Source organism: Engraulis encrasicolus, chromosome 7 (assembly GCF_034702125.1).
Source record: "Engraulis encrasicolus isolate BLACKSEA-1 chromosome 7, IST_EnEncr_1.0, whole genome shotgun sequence".
Lineage (NCBI taxonomy): Eukaryota > Metazoa > Chordata > Actinopteri > Clupeiformes > Engraulidae > Engraulis > Engraulis encrasicolus.
Genome location: NC_085863.1, coordinates 23,517,614 through 23,534,054, shown reverse-complemented (window position 1 = coordinate 23,534,054; position 16,441 = coordinate 23,517,614). Strand labels below are relative to the sequence as shown.

The window sequence follows — 16,441 nt, the reverse complement described above, 5'->3', positions numbered from 1 at the left end:
CGCCCCTGTCTACTAGGCCTACCATGAATGTTTAAAAATTATTTGAGCTAATTATGTCAGTAAGAAATAAGGGTGAGGTGGGGTTTTGTGACACTGTCAAACAGTTAGGGCAGCCTAATATCATCTTCAAGTGTTTTTAATGTCAATAAGGTTATTGTAATCACTCAACGAGAACTGTCCATAACCTCCAAAATTATATTAAGATGGTAATCCAGCAGTAGGGCCCATCTGGGTAGGCTATAATGCTATGGAGATTGTTATTATGATAGCCCACCGTGCTGTTGTGCTGCACTAGGAAACCATTTCACGTGTCAAGTGTTCTGGTAATAATTGATAGATTTGCTAACACTACAAAAGAGGGCTCGCGTGGGTCAGGTTAGGGTTCTATGACAAACAGGCGCGTGCAGAGATGAGGCAAAATGCTACAACAACAACAAAATGTTTCTTAATGTAGTCTATGTATGAAGTAAAAGGGAAATGAAAAACATTGCCGCGTTGTTGGTAGGCCTACTTATTTTCTGCGGCATAACATGGACATCTGCCAGTGCCGGAGATGGGCTGCGCACCTGGGAGAGGTTCAAACGGCTGTCTTCTCCCGGGGACGAGGCGTTTTTGTACGACACATTTCCAGAAAACTTCATGTGGTCAGTGGGCACTGCCGCTTACCAGGTCGAAGGGGCTCACGACAAGGATGGGAAAGGGCTGTCAATCTGGGACACCTTCAACCGAGGTGGGACTCGGATAGTGAAGGGAGACGTTGGGAGCGATAGCTATCACAACATCCCCGCTGATATCCGCGCCCTGGAACTTCTTGGCGTGAGTCACTATCGCTTCTCTCTCTCCTGGTCGAGAATTTTCCCGAATGGAAGTCTGAGCAGCTACAACGAAAAAGGAGCAAACTATTACAAAAAGCTGATTAACAGTTTGAAGGAAATTAAAGTGGAGCCTGTAGTTACAATCTATCATTGGGATTTGCCCGAGAACCTACAGGCTGTCTTTGGTGGTTGGGGTAATCCTATGCTCGTGGATTTATTCAAAGAGTATGCAGGATTTTGCTTCAAAACGTACGGCGATGATGTAAAATACTGGATCACAATTGACAATCCATTTGTGGTTGCTTGGCATGGATATGGGACAGGGAAGGCAGCCCCTGGAATAAAGAATGACCTGGACTTGCCTTACACAGTTGGGCACAATCTCCTCAAGGTAAGAAAAGTAAAATAAAAGTGAAATAAAATTTTAAGTAAAATAAAAATAATAATGAATTTCCAGTAGGCCTATAGTATAGAAGTTATATAAAAAGCCTATAGATGTTTTTAGAATTAATTTAGAAATTGGATGCACAGGCCTGGACTGGTAATCTGGCATAGAGGACTTTTCCCGGTGGAGTGGGCTGTTAGTGTTTTTGTTTGTTTGTTTGTTTATTTGTTTGTTTGAGACTAAGCCACAATTTAGGACATGTTCTGGTCCCAGTCATAAAGGCATCATATAGGCTTAATCAAATTTTGTGCCATCTGTTTCTGTTGTATTTGGGCCTTTCCTGGGTAAACTGGAGGAGGTATCATGTGTTTGTGTTCATTGTTTGTGTTTTGGTTACACATTATTTGACTGTTTTATGTTGCATTAATTAGCTACAGTGCAACACACTATGTAACAAGTATAACATTATGTGGGCCTGCTTGCACTTTACCTAGGGGGGTTAGGGCTTGGTTTAGAGAATGATGTTGCTTGCTGCTGTCAGGGTTAGGGTTAGAAATGTACAGTATAAGTGAATATGATGATATTACATGTTGGTACAAGTAGATACACTGAAAAAGGAACTGTAGAATAAACTGGGCACTCTCTACTAGGACTGTAACGATATTGGATCGAATCGAGAAAGCGCTATACTCACAGTCACAATACTGAATCATGATGTAAGGAGGCAATATCGTGTCAAAGTTTTGTTTTCCTTCACTCCACGCAACCATATAACACAATAATGTGATAGTGCTTCCAAGCTTCAAATGAGATACATTTCGGATATCGTGGGGTTTATCGAACCGTAGGTCAAAAATCATGATACGAACCAAATCGTGAGATGAGTGTATCCTTACAGCGTACTCTCCACCATTGTGTACCCTATGTACTGACTGCACCTATGGCTAGAGTTAGGGTTGTGGTGGTACCATGGTATGTGGTGGTACCATGGTAAGTAGGCCTACATTATTATACATTTTTAACCTAAGAATAGAGAGAGTACAGGTCTGCAGTACACTGCTGCTCCGACTGTAAGGTTTATTCAAGACATACAAAGTTTCAACCCATCAGGGTCTTCATCGTCAAACGTGTTTTTCTTCCCCCTAAACAGGCCCATGCTGCAGCTTGGCACACCTATGACAAACACTACCGGGCCAAGCAAGGGGGAAAGGTATCGATGGCGCTGGCCTCGCACTGGGTAAAGCCCAGCCGGAACCGGCCAGAGAGCCGCTGGGCCTGCCAGTGCTCGCTGGAATTCGTGCTGGGCTGGTTCGCGCACCCCCTCTTCGTGGACGGCGACTACCCGCCATGCATGCGGCAGGAGCTCTCCGACGACCTCCCCGTCTTCACGGCAGCGGAGAGGCAGCACATCCGCGGCACTGCCGACTTCTTTGCCCTCTCTCACGGGCCGTCGCTCAGCTTTCAGCTCAACGCCAGTTTTCTTTTTGGGCAGCAGGAAGTGTTGGATTTGCGAATGCTGTTGTATTGGATTCACAGCCAGTACAGCAGGCCGCCCATTTTTGTGGTGGAGAGCGGTTGGTTTGTGCAGACCACCACTAAAACAAAGGATGCCATGTACATCACATACCTAAAGAGGTTTATAATGGACACACTGAAATGTGAGTGTTATATTCATAGAACTATGGTGTTGTTGTACTCATACGACTACTGAATATGTGCAACGTCGGGCTGGATACTAAAAAATATATATTTTTAATCACAATTGTCTCTCAGACACATCAACTTAATATACGTAGATATAGGCTAGGGCTGCACAATTAATCGAAAATTGTGATTTAATCGTGATATAGCAATCGTGATTTCAATCGTGATTTAATCGTGGCAATATTGGCCTGCCTTCGAGTGTCCTTAAAGCCAGAACATATTGACAGGCTGGAAATCTGTCCATCTTAGTTTCATGCTGTTGCCTCTTACATAATTATTACAATTCAGTCTTATTTTGTTCATCCCGTATATCCCGTTCATTCTTGGTTGTATTTCACTTTGTTATAATTTGAAAGAAAATTCTGCAAAAAATCAATAATCGTGATTACGATTTTGACCCAAATAATCGTGATTATGATTTTTTCCATAATCGTGCAGCCCTACGTAGATATTCTTCATGATTTTCCCTCTGACACTGCAAGCATAATATATCCCTTGATGTGACTTTGCTTATCACCAAATAATCACCACACAACTCTAACATAGCCTTGTCCAATGCCCAATGTGATTCACCTTAATTTGATTATCATCACCATTCATGTTTAATGAATTGCCCGGTCCCACATCAGACTATACATGCGATATTAATTCTCTTATGTCAGCCATCAAGTACGACAATGTGACGGTGATTGGCTACACGGCCTGGTCTTTGCTGGACGGCTTCGAGTGGTATCGGGAGTACGCCATCCGGCGCGGGCTCTACTACGTGGACTTCAACACGCCTAACCTGCGCAGGGAGCCCAAGACCTCCGCCACCTTCTACGGCAAGGTCATCGAGAAGAACGGCTTCCCCCTGCTGCCCGAACACCAGCCCGTCCAGGGTGTCTTCCCCTGCAACTTCGCCTGGGGGGTGGCTGCCAATCAAGTAGAGGTACTAATTATTAACATGCTGGAATTGATAGAAAAAAAGACCTACACCTTCCTACAAACTGTGAAAAGTAATGGCATAGAGTAGGGCTGTAACGATACAATCAACTCACGATTCGGTTCATATCACGATATTTGACCTACGGGTCGATACACCCCACGATTTCTGAAATGTATCTCATTTGAAGCTTGGAAGATCATCAAATCATATGGTTATTATCTGGACTGAAAGATAACAAAACTTTGAAAGGCCATATCACGATACTGCCTCCGACCATCACGATACAGTATCGTGACTCTGAGTATCATGATTTCTCGGTTCGATCCAATATCTTTACAGCCCTAGCAGAGAGACAGCATCTGCACAGGACCATAGCTGTCACTGATTAATGCACAAGTGGCGAAGGGGTACCTAATAGGGTCCAAAAGACCAACTGGAGGTTGCTTTGGATAAAGGTGACTGTTAAGTCTAATGTAATATAGTGTAATTGGTATGACGACACAGAACTATGCACGTGACCTGCTTTTGTACCCTCCAGACAGCAAACAGGCTAATGCACACTTTGTTCTCTCTATACCCTTAAGAAAGGGCCCTTATTATTAGATCAGAGTGGCAATGACTGATGGCAATGACTGAAGTCTTATTTTCTATTTTTGGAATTCTTGCACACCTCCTTAGGCCAGGTGTGTAGGAGTGGAACTAACGGTGAGACAAAAAAGCTCCCGCACACTGTTCACATTTGCAGTTTCACTTGCGATGTTTCGGTGTAATGACCTTCTTTAAGCAATTCAACGTTGATTTTTTTTGTCTCAATGAAGTCTTATTTTCCAAAGGAGGTATTGCACTTTAGGACCAGGTGCCTGGTGGCTGCATAGGTTCAGTCAAAGGGAACTCGCACATCTTCATACGGATGCAATAATAGATTTTCATTGCAAATTAAGAATGACTGAAGTTTTAGCATAGCTACATACAGTGTTACTGTAATGGAGACTGTCTGTGGTATGAGGTTGCAATGTTGCAAATGTCAGTGAAAAGTGAGGTGTTCACCTGGCCAGGCCGTGCCCTCCTAGTGACAGCTTCGGTGTTGCAACTAGTCAGGTCAAGATTAATGCAAGTACTTTCTGAGTTCCCGCAAATACGGGAACTCCTGTCACTTTGTTGGGAAGCAAACAACCATAAGCAAACCAAGGGAGGCGGGTCAACCATGCCGTTTAGGAAATGTTAATTGTTATGCTCTTGGTCAGACCAAGTCTCGAAGAGATTTGAACGTCGATGATAATCAGGCTAGTGTTCACCAACAAGATGAAATGCACAAAAAGGCTACTTGCTCTCCGCCCCAAATCCCGCTTTGACATTTCACCCCTAGACGGTGATGGGGAACCTGGATTCAGAAGGTACAATCTAGTAGAGTAGAGTAACTTTATTGATCCCCAGGGGGAAATGCAGGTATCCAGTAGCTTACATAAATGCACAAATACACAAATGCCCACATGGACATTTCAAGACACAAATAACACAGGAATAGTCAGGGATCTAGTGCCACATATTCCAAATGACCTGGCTTTACCCACTTTTAAATATCTTAACTGGACAGATAATCTCTGTTTGTACAGAGATAGTATAGAATATTGAGTAGAAGAGTAAATGAATTTATTAAATAGAAAGACAGAGCGAGCGAGAGGGAGAGTTATTAAGAGAGGTAGTGAAATGTGCTGATGAATGACGCTTAAGGAAATACTCCCCATATAATTCCCTCCTGAACCCTTGGACTTCAGTTAAATTGATTTGTAATAAGCCTAGGGTCCTGGGGTCTGAGGCATACCGTACAGGCATATTGTATCTGCAATTATTTTATTTGATAATGTTCCGTTTGGGTCACTCTAACCACATTTGCATAAGTAAACAGATTTGTTGATGTTAGAATTTAGTTGATAGTAGATAAATGTTTTTTTAGTGTCGTAATAAAGCGTAATAAAGCATGCTATAAATGTTTTGTAGTATCCCAACCCCTCCCAGAAACCACATGTGTCCCTCCTATCCTTCAAACCAGTTGCATGTTTGCCATTGCAGATAAGGAGGCCTAATTCGCAAACTACATACACAAACGCATCTGTTCTGCTTAGTGCTTAGACAAACAAATGCGGCTGACAATGACCTGTGTTAGTCCCCAGGGCTGGACTGGCCATCTGGCATACTGGGCATTTCCCGGTGGGCCCTGCACCCTCGTGGGTCCCTATTTTCAGAAATGTAAAAAAAAATATATTTTTAAAACATTTCTGAAAATAGGGGCCCACTAGGGCACTGATTTAGTTTAGCTCCGCTAATTATGAGAGGCCCCTTTAACCGGGCCCTATTTCTCCCCCAGTCCAGCCCTGTTAGTCCCACTGCCCTCGTGTCTACATGCATCATCAAAGGGCGTTTGCCAAAGACCCAGAGTTCACCATCAGCATGGTGGACTCCAAATGTTTGCCAGTCGCCACTCTGAGGGCTGTTTACTTTACTGTCTCCACTCTGTACTTACATCAGGTGGGCTTCGTAGTAAAGAATCTCCCGAACTGTATTTAAAAAAGGGGAGGTGGGCCAAAACTAAGTGGGACATACCAGTTCTCTGGAAGGATGCCACGAAAAGATCAGTGCTTCAAAGAACAGTTAAGGACACTGTTCTTTAACCCCTTAGTGCAGAGCCTATGTTATAACCGTTATGACAGGATAGTGGTTGCAGTCCCTGGAGCAGTTTGCGGTTAGGTGCCTTGCTGAAGGGCATTTCAGCCATGGAGGAAGGAAGGGATTGGTAAGGGTGGGGATTGAACCTGCAACCCTGTAATCTACAGTCCAACTCCCTAACCACTGCACCATGGCTGCCCCCCCCCCCCCTCATATGGCATTACAACAATGTCATATGAGAGTACTGTACTCATATGAGCATAAGTATATATCCTCCCAAACAATCAATCATTGTGTGTGTGTGTGTGTGTGTGTGTGTGTGTGTGTGTGTGTGTGTGCGTGTGTGTTTGTGGGTATGCATTTGCACATGCGTGCGTGTGGGTATCTGTGTGTCTCCCGGTGTATTTGTGTGTGTTCACACTCGCGTGTCTCTCAGATCGACACCACCCCTACCCAGTTCGCGGACCCCGGCGTCTACATGTGGAACAGCTCTGGCAACGGGGAACTGCTGCGTCTGGAGGGGGTCATGGCCCCTCCCCTCCGGCCCGTCCGACACTGTGTGGACTACGCCTCCATCCGCCAGCAGGTGACCTACTGTATCCACCTTTCAAGTCAAGTCAAGTCAAGTCAAGTAGCTTTTATTTGTCCTAGTTTGGGCAATTGTTTTGCAGCAGTAGTAGCACACAGAGACACACGCGCACACACTTCCAGAATACATTATAAAAAGTCATAAAAGGTAAAAGATAAGAGATTAAAATAATAAATAGTGCATGAATAAATACATTTTGGATAAGGAATTAGTATGTAGAAAAAGACAACAATAAACAACATTTTTTCCCCTTGCACCCTTTTGTTCTTTTGGCTAGTACACTTGAATTCTAGGACTGGTCTATCCTTTTGCCCTTATACCAATGTGTCCTTATAACCTTGTGTACTTACATGCTCATCTCCTGGTGTCCTCGTATCCTATTGTCTTTGTACTGTATCCTTGTCCGAGGAACCTTTTATCCTTGTGTCCTGATGCCCTGAAACTCTTATAGTTCATCTATGTATATATCAATTTAATCCTCACTGCCTTGTATCCTTTACAATGTACAATACATCTGTGTGTGCATTCCAATATAAAGACTTCCGTCCTCTTGTGGCCTCACATGTTGCTGATGCCCCCACCTCCGTTGCTGATGCCCCACCTCCAGTTTCCCTGCTGTCAGCCTAGTCACAAAAAAATTTGGGGTACTGTTCTTAATTCGCCATCCCAATTGCAAATGAGGAAATGACATTAGAATTGTGATTTTGCAAGATATTTAATTAGTTTTCTGCCATCGGTGATGTCATCATGAGGTCACAAGGAGGCAAGTGAGCAAAGAAGGACTTCCACTTCCACTGTTTGTCTTCCACTTCCACTTCCACTTCTGTCTTGATGTCCTGCTGACCTAGTTCTCTTGTATTCATGCATCCTATTATTAACTCTTGCGTCCTTTGCCTCCTAGGTGGCAGACGTGCGGCGCCTGCGCGTCTCGCACTTCCACTTCTCCCTCAACTGGTCGTCCATCACGCCCACAGGGCGCGCGTCCGAGGCCAACACCACCCTGCTGGCCTACTACCACTGCTTCGTCAGCGAGCTAAGCCGAGCCAACGTCACACCTGTAGTTACCCTGTGCCACCACACGGAGCGCTCTAGCATTCCACCACAACTGGAGGGCGGCTGGGAGAGCAAAGACACTGTGCAGGTGTACAACATATTATTATTAAACATCATAACAGAATTGTAGTTTTTTCTAGCATTGTTAGGCTCCTAGATAATCATTGTATTACATTATTAACCCCTCGTTTTTTCTGGGTGGAGAGGGCAGTCTGTATAAAAAATATGTAAGGCCTTTGTGATGGCAGTGCAGGTGAATATTATCAATTAATTCATTAATTGTTAGTTGATTGACCTTATCGATCGACTTACGATTAATTGATAAGCACGTAAAAATGACATAAAATGCTTAAATTTAATTGAACATTTGTATTTATATTCTCTAATCTAAAGGTGATTGAAATGTTCCCGCTCTTCACAGCCCTCTTCACATGCACTTCATCGTGCCCATTTCACCAGGATCTCTCGCCAGTCTTGTTGGCGATTAATCACAATTATTTTTTTAGTTGCTTATAGTTGCTTTAGTTTCTATCGACTAAAGTCCATTAATCGAATTGTTGACATCCCTAGATCGCAGAGTTGGTTCGATTTGACTTGTATAGGGTACTCTGCAACACTCTCCGTTGTCCTGAATAAAGTCAAGTCAAGTGTACTGTATTGTCAAAAATCTATGTAACAGGGTTAGCACAGAAGTTTGAAATTGTGTTTGACCAGTTTACATATGAGTTATCTTTTGCCAGTGCTAAATTTGTGTTCTTTGCAGGCGTTTGCCGAGTACGCGCGGCTCTGCTACCACTGGCTGGGCGAGCATGTGAAGATGTGGATTACCGTGTCGGAGGCCAACGTGGACAGCCTAGGCTTCACCGCGGGCCACCACGTGCTCTTGGCACACGCCACGGCCTGGCGCCTGTATGACCGCGAATTCCGCCCGCGGCATGGTGGGCGCGTGTCCCTGGCGCTCTACATGGACTGGATGGAGCCCGCTGTGTCTTTCAGCCGACAGGACGTGGAGCCAGCCGAGCGCGTCCTCGCCTTCAAGGTGAGTCTTCGACTACACACAGTGAAACATGGGCTGTTTATATTCTAGAGTAAATGTATGTAACGTGTCCTCGCCTTCAAGGTGAGTCTTCAATAGGTTGCCACCCAATCTGCCACCCAAGGTGACACCAGTATTAAATATTTCTTCACATTCCAGTGTTACATTTTACAACAGATTGAGTAGAATAAACTCTGAAGATGTTTCACTGACAAAAGAGTAAAATTAACACCATTTTGAGTGGGACCAAAATGATATCTGAGATGGAGTTAAGTTCAACTCTTTAAGAGTTAGAATAACACTGGTATTTTTTACTGTGTATGACACAATTTTACACAGGCAGTGTTAATTTCGTGACGAAATATTTTCGTCATAATTATCGTTAACGATTGTTTTTCCCCTGACGACAATAACACGATGACGAAAAAAACAGCATGCGTTTGTACGAAAAATATAACGATATTGATTTATATTTTCGTTAAAAAAATAAAAATGTGACTACAATACCACCGGAGACGAAAACCAATAGGAAGCATTTTTGTTAATATGTCACTGAAACATTGGAAAATAATTGCCTGCTATTTCGCAAGTCGCGACCCTCATCTGCTCTGCGTCTCTTTCCTCTTCCCCTCCCTCACACACACACACACACACGCAGCAGGCACAGTGGCAGCGTCGGTACCGCAGTAGCCTACTTTTCAGTGAAATCCTGGCTGGAAAAAAATATTGTTGCCCATTTATCCATGACGAAGAACTTTATGCAGTCATGAAATAGTGGTGGTGCTGTCGCACATAGCAAACATCTTTCTCTAACGATGCATTTTTGCGGAACTTCTCCACTGTCTTCATAACCTGCTACCCGACGGTCCTTGTCTGATCTTTTTTCAATGTTCGCTAATGTTTGTAATTTAAGGGTCTATGCGTAGGCACTAGGCACAAGCCTTCTGATAAGAATCACTTAAGTGCCGATCGCAAAGGATTCGGAAGTGTGGAGTTTTACGACTTGTTTCAGTCAATGAGACTGAAATAGGAAGTGAATCTTCCACGCTTTCACATGCGTTATTGGGGGACAGTTATTTGCAGTTATTGCAATAACGTCTTGCGAATGCATGCAACCATGGGCACAACCATGTCAACGAGAGCGCGTGTGCCATCACAACTTTGCACCAAGCAAATAATATGCAACAGCTTGCAATACGCGCACGAGAGAGAGAAGAGAGGGAGGGAGAGAGAGAGAGGTCTTCCAACAGGTGCCGTGCCTTTGTAAGCTTGCAGTAGGCCTAGGCTACTGTACCCCGCAACGTTCTTGATTAGGCCTACTGGTAGGCTACTGTATACCCACAAGTATTTTTTCATAACGTGCAGTCCCGTTTTCCCCCGAAGTCGTTCTAAAATATCGACAGAGATTTATGAGTGTCGCGGCCATGATTTTTTTTACACATTGGACGCACTGGCTTATAGAGGCTCTGGCAGTTTTTGGCAATATTTTATTAGCCAATTAGCCTACAATATGTCATTTTAATCATTGATTTCCCCAAATGGTATTTTAGTTTGACAATTTTATAGAGAAGTGTAGACAAGAGGAAATGAATGTAATATTTTAGTTGACTAAAATTATTTTAGATTTCGTCGACTAAAATTGTATGAATTTTAGTCGACTAAAATTAGACTAAAACAAAAATGATTTAGATGACTAAATTGTGACTAAAACTAAAATTAAATTTTCGTCAAGAGACTAAAACTAAAACTAAATTAAAAATTCCTGTCAAAATGAACACTGTACACAGGATAGGATAATGTCAATATATGAACACAATGAACTCTTAACTACTGTTGAGCTCTTACTATATGTCTTCTGCTAACTGTCTTGCACTGCCTTGTCCATCTCCCTTGTCTTGACTTGACTTGAAGGTGGGCTGGTTCGCCGAGCCCGTGTTTGGCCGAGGGGAGTACCCGCCGCTGATGCGCCGCTGGCTGCAGCACCGCAACTCCATGGACCTGATCAGCTACCAGCTGCCTGTCTTCACGGAGGAGGAGCGGAGGCTGGTCAGGGGCACCTACGACTTCTTCGCCCTCACCCACTACACCACCTGGATGGTCATGGACGGCACCTCGCACAAGATGCTGGAGGTGGGTTAGATCATACCAAAAAAATCTAAGCAGGATGGTGGAGGCGAAATCCACATTTTATCTGTTTTATCTAAAAAAGACTGAAAATCATCAGGTGATAGCATGTAGCCTGATTATCATTGACTTTCACTTCTCTTCGAGACTTGGTCTGACCAAGAGCATAACAATTAACATTTCTGAAAAAGGCATGGTTGACCCGCCTCCCTTAGTTTGCAAATGTTTTTTTGCTTCCCGACAAAGTGGGGGGAGTTCCCGATTTTTCGGGAGAGGGAGATCTGACCCTGTGAACATATGTATGGTGAATTTTTGTGAATATATGTGCAATGTTGTGTGTAATGTCCTTGTGTCTTCTTCTGTATTTATGTATGTATGTACAAACGTATGCTACTTGACACCTTAATTTCCCTCGGGATCAATAAATGATACTCTACTCTAATCTACTGATAGCATGAGCATGCACCTCTCTCCACCACTATTCCAGGTGCAGCTGTCCAACGACGCCACCTGGGTGAAGGCGCGCTTGGACGGGGCCTCGGTGGTGCCCTTCGGTCTGCGCAAGGCCCTGGGCTGGGTGCACACCCACTACCGCGACGTGCCCGTCTACATCATGGCTAACGGGGTGAAGGAAGAGCCGGCACACTTCAAGGACAGCCTGCGCGTGTACTACCTGTACAACTACATCAACGAGGCTCTGAAAGGTAAGCCGTGGCCCTGCCGTGGCCAATCGGTAGGGCACTCATCTGCTATGCGGTCGACCGGGGTTCGATTCCCGGCCTGGGTCATTTGCAGACCCCTCCCCGTCTCTTTCCACATTCGCTTCCTGTCCACCTCTCAAACTGTCCTGTCATAAAGTCGTAAAAGACCAAAAAAAAGAGATAAAAAAAGAAGGGAAAAAAAGAAAGGTAAGCCGTACCTGTGTCATCATGACATAGAGCAGAGATGGGCAAACTCAGATGTGGCCCGTCGAGCCACTTCATCTGGCCCACAGAGCCTTTCTGAAGAAAGACAACTTTTAAAAACTAAGGAAAAGGAGGTCATTTGCGCTCTAGCTTTCTTGGTACTCACAGTCTGGGACTGTATTCAGTTTGGAGTAAGCTGGTTCACTTCAAAGGAGACTGGGCAAGGATGACTGGAGCACACAGGATACGTTTTTCAGTTTTTTTATCGTGGTGCGAGCATGAAGCTTGAAGTGGACCAGCTTACCCCAAACTTTTAAAAACTGTCACCGTCACCCGGCATTTTAAAAATGGCTACCCAATACGTTTATGTAAATCAAGGCTACTGTTTTCATCTAAACACATTTCATTATGTGCAACAATGAAAAACCCAACAAGTCTTATTATTTACACGCAAGTTGCCTTCGACATCTGACCCTTCAGTTAATATTCTAAAACCAATTTGGAATAATTACGGAGAATGTCTGAGTTCCTAGTCCTGTGCGAATGCACTATGTTGGTGATTTGTGAGGTAATAATTCCGCCGTGAATTACCTATTGTATTTTGGCGAAACACAGACGTCCCCCTTAGAATGTCTGAGAATTGAGTAAATTACAGACGTTTGTTTATCCCCTCCGAATGCGCCACGAAAAATCACAAAGGTCCGAGGGTAATTGGGAATTACGTGGGGTCCACAGGTAATATTTATGCGAATCGGGCTCTTAATACCTAATCTTCAGGAGGTCCATAAAAAGAACAAAGGGCATGGATGGACAGTTAGCAGAAATGGTTCTGCTTCTCAGAAGTGTGGGGCAGGAATGTGATGAGTACTGTCTTTCAAACACACACACACACACACACACACACACACACACACACACACACACAAACAGAAATGGTTCTGCTTCTCAGAATGTGAGGCGGAAATGTGATGAAGATTGTCTTTCACACACACGCACACACACACACACACACACACACACACACACACACACACCTGTCCTGTCACTACCATCCCCACCCCTGCCACTGCACTGTCCAGTCCCAGTGCTTGAGTCTCAGTGCGGACACACAAACAGCCGTGCAAAATTGCTTAATGATTGACAGAAGGGCAGACACAGCTCAGCGAGTGCTCGGGGCAGTGCACACAATATACAGGGCAACTGTAATACACACACACACACACACACACAAAGGCAGACACACAAATGCAAATGGACATGATACAGAATTTAACTATTTGTGTTCACAATGAAGAGTACAGTAAAATGGAGTGTGAAAAAAGATTTTGGGTTTTGATTTAATTTGGAAGGGCATTCATTTTTCACTTCAACCCTAATTTGAATATTCCATAATACTGTATATGCATATGAATATCATCACTTTGCAGTGTACAATATGATGCCCCTTACAGTCTCCTGTCAGTATAACATGTGCATGTTAATTTGTAGCATATAAGAACGAAGAGGATGCGTGCACATCACAGTGGCACAGGTGCTGGACAGAAGAAAATAACTGAAGTAAAGGATGAATGTCCGCAACACTGTCACTGCTCACAGATTTTTAATGGCATTATAAATCTGGGAGCATTAACAGTGTTGCGGACTTTCATCCTTTACTTCAATTTCCAAAATTGAAAATCCAAAATGTTACATTGTGCATTCAGTGTCTTATGTCCAGGGCTCTAAATTAACACAAGCCAACCGGCCAAATGCTGGTGATAAGTCAGTGTGGCTGGTAGAAAAGACCAACTTACTAGCCACTAGTGCATGTTAACTTGTGCATGTTATTTTTCAGCCTACATCTTAGATGGGGTGAATCTACAGGGCTACTTCGCGTACGCCCTTAACGACCGTCTGGACCCGGGCTTTGGCATGTACGGCCATGTGCAGGGGGAAGTGATTGAGAAGGCGTCGCTAGGCAACTACCGCCACATCATCGCCCACCATGGCTTCCCCGACCCGGACGCGCCCCTGCAGCAGTGCCCGGGACACCCCGACGACACCTGCCACTTCCACGGCTGCCAGCTATTGGCCAAGCGTTCGGTGGTGGGCTTCCTGTCATTGGTGGGTTCGGCGCTGGTTCTCACCATGGGCCTGACGCTGTACTACGCCACCAGGAGGCACTGAGACACATGGGCACGCACAGGCACTTATAAACACGCACGCAAGAACGCACACACACAGACACACACACACACACACACACACACACACACACACACACACACAAAATACTGCCACATACAGTATACAGTACACACACACACACATGTAGGCTACACATACAGACACTCCTTTATTTTTTTGCTACTCGTCTATCTCTGCTTGTTGCGGTACTGGATATACAGTAGAACTGTGAGACATAGAGACATTGACATTGTGAGACATTGTCGTAGTGGTAGACAAGCTTCTGTCGCAAAAGGGAAACATCACACAGTGGTGTTTGTCCATCTTGATGTGACAATATGACTTCTATTCAGTAGTGGAAATTATTGGTATGTACTAATACATGTACTGAATATGAAAATATATGACACTGAGAACAAGAATCTGCGATGATGGTCTGGGTTTTTTTAATGAAGCGATTCACCAAGCTTACTTACAGTAATGTGATTATAGTTCATTTAAGTGTTTTCAGAAGTGTCTCACAATGTTATGACACTGATGATTGAACTACTAAAACGATTTAGGAAACATTGTTGCGAAAACTATTTAGTGTCTCTTCGACTTTTTTGACAAAGGAAGACAGGCCAATATTGACATCATTGTGTGTTTTTACAGACATTACATTACATGTGATGCTGCCCTACTTGCCAGGAGGCAAAATGGGCAGTAAGTAAGTACGTACATTACATTTGAAGACATTACATTGTACTCCGTAAAATTTGTCTAAGTGAATATCACTGAGGTAAAATAGTAGAAAAAAATGCTGTTATATAATTTTCTTGCGCTCCATACTGTATGCTATTGATGCTACCTTTTCCTATAGCTTTGCTCTGTGTTTCATGATTATAAAAAAGAATATATTGTGAAATATTGAAATTTAATATAATTCCTGCCATATCTCTATTTGTTTTGAGCAACCTGTGCCTTTAAAATAAATGTCTATTATAGATCTTCTGTATCTGATATTTGTTCTAGTGTGTGTAACATTTTTCTGCAATCAAACAGTTTGTTGCCATTGTTGTAAAGAAGAAGAATCAGAATCATTGAAGATGTGAACCATTGGGTACTGCAATGCTTTACTCTCTTAAACCCATCATACTGGCTCTTGGGTATTTTTCCAATGATCAACAGACAAGAGCTGTCACGTGATGGCTGTTCATTTCAGCAGGCTCAGCTATTTCCTTTTCAATTCCTAAATTGACTTTCAAATTTCATTTAAAATATATTTATTCCCATGTCATCAGTTTCTCTGCACCCCTCACATACAGATACTGTAACTCCCAGAAGTCCATAGAACTCTCCATGTAAATGCACACGGCTCACCTACATAGCAGAGTCCAGAGAGCAGTTCTCACTGGGTGGTATGACGTCAGACCTAAAACACACAGAGAGCAGCTAACCCCAATGACCCAGTCAACTGGGTAGGAGCAGGGCCGTAACCAGGCCTTTTCCAATACCAAGGTCAAATACTGCGTGTGGTACGGCATACTGTACATTTAGAATGCTTCAAACACCTCAGTCAAACTCTTAAGTTTGCTTTCAGTAGTCACTGCCTTGAGGATAAATGGGGGTGGCGTATACAGACTGAATTCATCATTGTTGATCATACATCGATTGTCATCATAGATACATTTTTACATTACTAAAAAATGTGACCTCTGTGTCCTCAATGGTTGTTATGGCCATGGGTAGGAGATGACGTTTTGACCTCGTAGTCTACCTCAGATTCACCAAAACCTCCAGGGGTTGTGCACAAGTTAAGCCACTAGTAGTCAACAAGGCACCCAACGTCCACCAGTGTAAAATTATTACCCACAAAATAATTTGCAGTGTGTCTACTTTTTGCTGGCATTGCTAAAGGAATGTAACATTTTACTTTTTTAGCAATTAGCTGTAATACACACGTGTGCATGCGATTTTGAGTTTACTTAACACTGGCGCCATACACTTGTCATGACAGTGTCATAACAGTGTCGTGATGCCGTCAGGGACATGTCATGAATTACATGTTATGACTGTTGTCATTACATGAC

At 43.6% G+C, this 16,441-nt stretch overlaps 1 protein-coding gene across 1 annotated transcript; it reads left to right on the top strand.

The window, feature by feature from the left end:
- Positions 1–393: 393 nt before the first annotated feature.
- Positions 394–15,343, top strand: kl (klotho). The gene is made up of 9 exons (XM_063203117.1): positions 394–1,206; positions 2,351–2,858; positions 3,567–3,835; positions 6,933–7,082; positions 7,987–8,226; positions 8,902–9,177; positions 11,086–11,304; positions 11,786–12,002; positions 14,038–15,343. The coding sequence occupies exons 1-9, from the start codon at positions 478–480 to the stop codon at positions 14,367–14,369; spliced, it is 2,940 nt and encodes a 979-aa protein (XP_063059187.1). The 5' UTR covers positions 394–477; the 3' UTR covers positions 14,370–15,343.
- Positions 15,344–16,441: the final 1,098 nt, after the last annotated feature.